An 8882-nucleotide genomic window follows, 5' to 3' on the forward strand; every position below is an offset into this window, starting at 1 on the left:
TTTAAAATCTGTTTTATTGTCTATTCCCATATATTCCTTATCTATTATGGAAGCGCCTAAAGGTATTTTATCTAAAATGTGGGAAATTCTTGGAAAAATTTTATGGAGTGGTGTGCAACAGCAACGGAAATGGGTCCTTGTCTCATGGATGAAGGTTATCCAAAGCAAAGCGGAGGGTGGTTTAGGTCTTCGCGATCCTGAACTTATTAACCAGGTCTTCGGGGCAAAGTTGTGGTGGAGATGGGTACAGGGGGGTAATGATCTATGGAAAAGAATATGGAATTTAAAATATAACATGCCTGATACTGTTCAACATCGTCTACGTCTAAGAGACACTCCCCGAGGATCACAAATTTGGAACTTTGCAAGCAATAATAAAGAAATTGTTAGGGATTTAGCTTTCTGGGAAATCCGTGACGGTAGTGCAGCAAACTTTTGGGATGATGGATGGCAGCAGCGGCGTAAACTAAATGAAGACCATAACCTTCATGAAGTTCAACAGTTAGGACAGAGAGCAGGTATGATACATATCAAAGATTATTGGTGCCCCGGAAATGTTCATGGTATTTGGCGAATATGGAAGCCGCCTAGGAATTGGGCTAATGGAATTAGTATGGATACAGAACATAGATATATTCGGGAAATGGATTCACGAAAAATCAGGATTCGAGGTGGTCATGATATCCTAAGGTGGGGTAAAACAACGCGGGGTATGTTCACTGTTAAAGAAGCATATCATTGGAAATCAAGGGGGGTTCGGGTTGCTGATCAACTAGAATGGAACAAGATCTGGAATGCTCAATGGTGGCCCAAAATTACGTTCTTTGTATGGCTGGTCTGTAATGGTCGGATCTTAACGTGGGAAAACATTCAAAAACGTGGTATGTATGGACCATCACGTTGCTATCTGTGCTCTCATGAGGAAGAAAATCTGGAGCATTTGCTCAATCGATGCATCTATGCTCAGAGCATATGGGAGGAAATCAGAGTATTATTTGGACAATCAAATCGGGATCCAACTAGTCTCAGAGGTACCTTTTTCCATTGGGGCAACGGAAATTTTCAGTGTAAAGTTGTTCGACGATTGTGGACTCTGGTGATTGGCTTTGCCATATGGGAAGTCTGGAAGGAGCGCAATCGGCGCATATTTAGAGGACAAGCCTCGTCACAGGCAATTGTTTGGGAAACCATATGTAGATCAATCAAGGAGACAATTCTATCTGAGGCATGGGATGAGAATGATTGGAAAGGACCCCAGGAGGAGCAACGAATCCTTGTAAGTTTGTCTCTAGATTATACATTGATTTTCCCTAATCTGGATCGGGGGGACCGACACTTAATCCACAGCCCAAATCACTTCAGATTGCCAGGGGATATGCGAATTAAACTGACATTTGATGGGGCATCCAAGGGTAATCCGGGAAATGCGGGATGGGGAGGCCTCTTCAGAGATAATGCAGGACGAACACGGTGGGTGTATGCGGAATGGGGTGGAGATATGACTAATAATGAAGCCGAACTCTGGGGCCTTTATAATGGACTTCGAATTGCAGTTCGTAATGGATATCTGAACCTTGAGGTGGAAGGGGATTCTAAAATTACAGTTGATATGATAGCTAAACTAAGGAATGGTAAAAGGTGGGAACAAGTTGCGATGAGCTGGCGAACAGCTGCGATCATACAAGACATTGCGGAATTGCTTGGTAGGATCGATTATATCATGGTTTCTCATGTTCTACGCAATGGTAATCAGGCTGCAGATTTCCTGGCTAACTGGAGTACTGAGGCATCGGGAAGAGTCATGGATGAGAGTTGGGATGTACACCGTGAGGATCCACGATGGAGCGCATTTCGGAATATCTTACAAAGGGATTATGATGAGGCTATGGCATTACAAGAAAATAATTAATTGTTTCCCTATTCCGAAAGGGGAGCGATCTGACAAGGTAGTTAATGTTCGGCAGGGGTTTAGGAACCGCGTGGAGTGTGATTATCATAAGGACGGCGATCGTGATCACCAAGCGAGTGAGATGTGTTTCCCAATGCAGGTAATGGGTACGTTGCCGAGGTCCCCAGCGCGATGTTATGAATACATTGGGTACGATTCAAATCATTCTAAATTTCATGGGGCAAGTGTTAAGGCAGGTGTCAGGCGAGTGGTGTTTATTAAGAAGGCGGGGTGGTGGATTAGGATCAGACATTCCTTCTGTAAATGCGCCAGGCATCGTCTGCACTTCCTAGTAAATTTTAGTATTCAGAGAGTGCGTGAGTGTAGCATGCAACCCACGGCCGTACCCAGTATGGATGGGCGAAGAGTACAGGAAGATGGCCGTCGGACAAGAAGCATGGGAAGGGTGGAAGATCAGCCAGTCAAAGGCCTGTCGGATGCTACAAGAAGTATGGAAAGGGAGGAAGACCAGCCAGTCAAGGGCCTGTCGGATGCTGCAAAGGGAAAAGCTATTGACGAGGAGTTCTTACCGCGCGTTTATTTGGAGATCCCTGATGGTTCGGAGGAGGAGTTTGATATTCATGAATATTTAGTAGATGACGATTTGAGGTGGGCGATAGGCGGGAAGATAGGGAAGAGAATCTGGAGGACAGACGATCCAGTAGACTCTGAGGAGGGCAGGGGTGGTCGCCGAGGAAGAGGACGGCCGCCGAAAGCTCGAGGAAGTCCACGGAGCATGGGAGTGAGTAGTGATGAAGGGGGTCGCGGAGGAAGGCAATCGCAGCGTCGGGTCCGAGGCAGGGCCAGGAGGGATATGAATAGAAAAATTAATGAAGCAGAAACAGCCTACACTCATGGCACTAGCCAACACATGAGAGCAGTTATAGATCAACTGGAAGAGGAAGCCATGCAGGCAGCTTCAGATCCAGAAATGGAGGAGTGGCAGACCTTTATCCCTGATCCAGGACATACTCGCGGAAGGTTGTCTTTATATAAACAATCTTTGCATGCTTATTGGGGCATGAAACGACTTCTGGCTAGGGCCATGGAGCAAATTGCAGCTGAAATGGTGGAATTAGTCCATGGACTCCCTACTTTTAAAAGAGAATTGAGGAATATCCAGATGACTCTCAATGTCCAAAATTACAAGTTGGACAAAATTCTGCAGTTGCTGAAGGAAAATGGTTTCGAAATCAAGGCGGAAGGTGAACCACAGATGAATACCTCAGCTCAATGATGACTGGACTATGCTGTCTACAGGTTTTCAAAGGCTTTGTTTGGCTTTTTGTCAAATTTTGTAATCTTTAATGGAATTGTCTCATACAAGATATAGGCTGTTTATGAATTTCATAGTAGACAATTTTGTATGGTTAGATAGGTTAGATATGTTCTTCTTATGGATGGCAGTTAAGAACTATAGACTGGTCCCGGTTTCCCTTCAGGGCGGGCAATGACTTTTTTATGTATCTAGCTAGTTTGTAAGTTTCACGATGTTTTTGAAGTAATAGAATTCCTTACTCAGTTTACAGAAAAAAAAAATCATTAAATTATGATTAGCCCATCGTTAAAAGCCTGAACTAGCAACTATAGAGACATTAAATGCCCTAGGGCAAGATAGTTAGCTCTTGCCAAGTTCCGTCTAGCTCCACAATTTAATCATAAATGCAATTAATATATATCCTTAAGTTATGATTGGCCCATCATTCAAGGCTTGATTTCTGTATATAGGTAAATATTTTTGTTTCTGTTCATGTATTTTGTATGGTTTAATTTAGTTGTTACAATAACCAATTAAAAATTGCATATATAAGTGACCTAATCAATATGCTATTCTTATATATTCTTAATTTTATTATTTTATGGAAAATTAAAATGTTATAGAGTATTATATATTTTTTAAATATTTTATAATTAAATAATTTTTATTGTTTTTATCAATATAACAAAAAAATATTGCAACAAGAAGAGTGCTTTATTAATGCATACATTTATCTGATTAACCATATATAAAAAGATTATGGGTCAATTTTGACTTAAAAAAAAAGGAAGAAGGAATTATACATCTTATTGTAAAATGAATCATTTTTCTAAATAAAATTTGTTTATATATTAATTTCCCCATCTAATTAGAATATAAACTTGTTAGAATTGGAATAATATCAAATCCCTAGGAAATTAGTGAGTGGGGAGCCACATGGAACTAATCTAATTCAAGTAAAAAAAGAATTACACATCTTATTGTGAAATGGACCATTTTGCTAAATAAAATTTGTTTATATATTACTTTTGCCATCTAATTAGAATATGAACTTACTAGAAATGGAATAAACTCAACATATACTGAACATAATCCCTTAACAATCAATATAAACCGTCAATTAAAAAGATCAACCAATCTTCATCTGCTTTAAGTTGAAAAAAAAAATCAGCACGAAAAAAAGCGATATAGTTATATTATGTTTATCCAAAACGGAAATATACAGTATCTGATAAAAAAAAAAAGAGATGTTCCCAGATCTCCAGAAGAAAGGATATATGTATCCTATGAGGAAAAATATAGCAATATGGACGAATCTTCATATAGAAGTCCAAAAAAACAACCCCATGAACCACTGATATGTATGTAGAAACAACATATAAAAGGACTTATTAAAAAAAAAAAAAAAACACTAATATAAAACAACTACAAATATTTCTCACATGACGCAACCGGGATTATCTCCTCCAGGGCCTCCAAAGTAGAGATGTTTACCATTTTGATTGTCTACTTCAATTGAGACATCATAACAATTTGGTCTCCCTGCTATAGTGCTTCCTGGGATGTCGATTAACTGTCCATTGTTGTCAGTAATTTGTACGTCCCTTATAAGAGCACTACGACCAAATCCTTCAGAGGGGAAGTGGCCGCTGCCCATGTCCGTTTTAGTGAACTGTGATCCTGGGCTACCTCCAGATGAAAAACAAACTTCCCCTCCAAATTCCACACTATTGGACGAGGAACGAAGATTTTTAAACAAAGAAGCAGGCCACCAACCTAAAAGTTGGTTGTTCACATATAAATTCCATCTATCATTTGCCTGCATATGCATATAATAAAATTTTGGCCAATTAGCTCTCCTCACAAAACTAATATGTTATAATATAATTTTCTTACCATATAACAGAAAGGGTCACTTACTTTAGAAACCTTTATATCTAACACTAGTTGTTCTCCATTATATGTGGACACGGATGCTATTGGAGAACCTGGATATGCTGGAGGACCAGGTGCTAGCACAAACCCAGGGCAATTTAAGTTCCAGCAACCCGTTTTATCATATCCATCAGCCTATATCAAAGACATTAATAATTCTGTTATATATTTAAAAAAAAAAAATTGGTGACTTGCGAAGATGTTAAACAAAAATACACAATTTCCCTATTATTTGACTACTATAAATAAAATCTAATCAACTTTAGTATAAAACTGAGCTAATTTAATCACAATCTAGTGTATATATATAAATATAAACTATGTACTTACGGTCCAATATATAAAAAAACGTGTATGAGAATCTCCATATGTACTTGGATTCACCTGCGTTAAAAGAAATAATAGATAATAGTCAGTTTTGATGTATTGATTTTGATTTAATATTATTTATTTATTTATTTGAATTTTTATTATTAATTAAATAATAAAAATATTATAAAAATAATATTTCTTTTATTAATATTTGAAAATGTAAAAAATAATTATAAAAATGTAAAAAATAATTTAATTATTCATAATTAGATTTTATAAATATTTAAAAAATTAAAGTAGAAAACTTACTATCCATCCAACTTCCATGGTTTCCAATTGTTCACTGTCATTTAAAACCCAAATTTGACCGAGACTGAATATACCATCATCAGAAGTGTCCACATTTGGTTGCCATACATTAAGTCCTCCACTTGCTTCATGGATTGGAGCCGTAGGTATAAATTGTGCAACACCATACTTTCACAAAAACACAAACACGTATAAGAAGCTCAATTAAAGAAAAAAACTATTAAATTTTTTTAAATTCAAACAAAATATTATATAAGAAGAACAACATTTATATGATATTTTATAAAATAATTTAATAATTTTATTTACAAAATAATTGTAATAATTTTATTTTAAATTTATTTTTGAAAAGGAAAATATTTCTTTCTTTGAAATATAATATATTTTATTTTGATAAATAAATATCTATCAATAACATTTAAATTATTTATATCTATGAGATAAATAAATTTTTTTATTTAAAATTTAAAAATTTTAATTATCTAAATTAATTCACTGTGTTTATTCAAATATTTTAACATTTATTATATTTGATTTTTTGTTGAGCATGATAGATCTAGAATTAAGTCTAGGAAGGCATAAATACTCTACCTTTCTAGTTTTTGAACCTAAGCTCTTAACCATTACGCCACATCAAATTAAAATTTTCATATATTATGTTTTTAAATATTTAATATATCCATAGAATATGGTTTTCTTTTTACAGACGCATTTTACAAATATTTAATTAAAAGAAATATTAAGACTTTGGAACAAGATTTTCCATTTTTTGTGTTGAATTAACTTTTTTAGTTTGATTTAAGAAATGGTATTGACTCTTGTAACAAGTAAAGATGTTTAAAATTTTACTTAATTTGAAATTTTAATGTGCTAAAAAATTGCCCAAAGTAAATTTATGATCCCTTCAACGTTTATGATAGAAGAAATATTAAAACTCTCTTTTTCTTATATAATTATTTTCATTTTACTTTAGGGTCTACTTTAAATTTTTCTATTTTTATTAATATTTATTAGACCAATGGACATACTTACACATCACCCTCATATTGAAATATATGATACACCTCTCTTCCTAATAATACAATATATTTTAATATTTATTATTCATATTCAAAATAATTTAATATTTATCATTTCATTATAAATTATCAATAATAAAATATATTTTAAAAAATTTAAATAATGGTAATTTTATTATTATTATTAATGGTAATTTTTAATTATATTAAAAATTTAATAAAAATGTGTTAAAATTATATCATTGAATTATATAATGGGCTTAATTTAAATGATAAATTATTTACAAATTAAAAAGGACCTTTTAAATTTAAGAAACAAAAAAAAATCACAATCTTCACAAATTATATTAATAAATTGCGATACCTCATGTCCGTATCCCTGCCTGTCAACGGTGGCTTCATTTTTTCCTTGGGATCTAACACTTCTTCTTCTACAAGTTCCCGCTTTGTTTCCATAATTGCCACTGTGCCTTCTGGGCACTTTGTTTCAACGTCATACCTTGAAAAGTTTGATCCCGATTTCATGTTTTGATCATCCCTAGTCCACACAGACCGCTGCTCCAAATCCTTTGACAAAATTGCATGCTCTCAGATTTTTTTATTTTTTTTTCTAAATCGTGTAAAGCAAGCCAGGTGATACAAAAGTTATTCAAAATACATTGATATTTGGTCATGGATATGGACATATTTTGAGCAGGAGAATTAACGTCTTTTTTACAAATATTTTTTCCAATTGAAGAAATTGCATATATGATTTTGTTTGGGATTAGACCACAGTAAAGACGTTAATATATCTATATCTAAAAACACTTTCCCATAACCATTTAAAACTGATTTACAATCAGAAAACACATCTCATATGATGAAAAGATTTCATTGTTACAAATTGAAGTTATTATATGCATTATAATGTTAATTGCAAATTTAGAAATGTTCGGAAAAAAATATTAAAATCAAAATTCTGAAATATTCTCAAAATCTATTGTTAATATAAATTCAACACGCGATTAGTCACCTGAAATATGTAAAAACAAACTACTAACTACTACTCACCTGAAGAGATATTTGATGGGCATATGATACGCAGAGAATGGTATCTCCATGTTCATTCTGCAGGAAGAAATATATTATAAAAAAATTGTATACCGTAGGAACCTATACGATCTTAAGATTAGACAAAATATAACATGTACTATAAAAATATTAAAGATATAATTAGCTTCGAAGTACCATAAATTTGTGCACTGCTTGAGGATTGATGAAATTTATAAATTCGTCAATATTCATGTCCCGCACGTCAGTAACGGATGCGACGGCAGTAAGAAATAAGAGTAAGCAAATAAGACTCCATCGACAATCCAGAGAAGCCATTGCTATGTTGGAAAAAATGAGGCCTGGCACAGCTCTCAAGATTCAAACATCAGGCTTGGAACAGCTCTCAAGCGTACATAAATTTATCTGGAATTGTTTGAGATTGCACAGCAAAACTGGTACCAAAAACTAAATCTTCACACTTAACTATTAAAACACAGACTTTGGCCTTGGGACTAAAACATTGCCCTGGTTACAAATAAACCTCTGTTACAAGCCCATGGGGTAAACTTCTGTTACAAACCCATGGGATACAAAGCTTAATATAAGGAAAAGGAAGCTTTTAAACCAACCATATCAATATTTTTAAATATATTATTATCTGTCATTGGTGAGCTGTCAAGGAATATAAATCATTGCATGGTCTTTCTAAAACCTAAACTATGAAAACTAACAAACAAATTTGGAAAAACCATTGCATTTAAACCAATATGTGGCCAGGCCAGGACAAACTGTAATTTTCATTATGGCCTGGATTGTCCAGTTATCTACTGTGACGTCCTGTTTTAGTATGTGAATTTAACCCGGGTTTTTCTATGTACGATTGAATTTTATTTGACTTCGAAACGAAGAAAGTGCAGAGTTACGTTCAAACCAATATGTGGTCAGGCCAGGACAAACTGTAATTTTCATTCATGGCCTGGATTGTCCAGTTATCTACTGTGACGTCCCGTTTTAGTATGTGAATTTAACCCAGGTTTTTCTATGTACGATTGAATTTTATTTGACT

At 34.4% G+C, this 8882-nt stretch overlaps 2 protein-coding genes across 2 annotated transcripts; both read right to left on the reverse strand.

Annotated features, from left to right (window-relative positions):
• Positions 1-4445: 4445 nt before the first annotated feature.
• Positions 4446-7206, reverse strand: LOC149220478 (protein neprosin-like). The gene is made up of 5 exons (XM_089382808.1): positions 7146-7206; positions 5763-5930; positions 5472-5525; positions 5127-5276; positions 4446-5025 (listed from the first exon to the last, which is right to left on the reverse strand). Exons 2-5 carry the CDS (start codon positions 5778-5780, stop codon positions 4645-4647), a joined length of 603 nt encoding a protein of 200 aa, XP_089238934.1. The 5' UTR covers positions 5781-5930; positions 7146-7206; the 3' UTR covers positions 4446-4644.
• Positions 7124-8503, reverse strand: LOC149220479 (uncharacterized). The gene is made up of 3 exons (XM_089387104.1): positions 8012-8503; positions 7835-7891; positions 7124-7348 (listed from the first exon to the last, which is right to left on the reverse strand). The coding sequence occupies exons 1-3, from the start codon at positions 8150-8152 to the stop codon at positions 7124-7126; spliced, it is 423 nt and encodes a 140-aa protein (XP_089243230.1). The 5' UTR covers positions 8153-8503.
• Positions 8504-8882: the final 379 nt, after the last annotated feature.

Source organism: Pinus tabuliformis, chromosome Q (genome assembly GCF_031772625.1).
Source record: "Pinus tabuliformis cultivar Carrire ecotype Pingquan chromosome Q, CPIR1, whole genome shotgun sequence".
Taxonomy (NCBI): Eukaryota; Viridiplantae; Streptophyta; class Pinopsida; order Pinales; family Pinaceae; genus Pinus; species Pinus tabuliformis.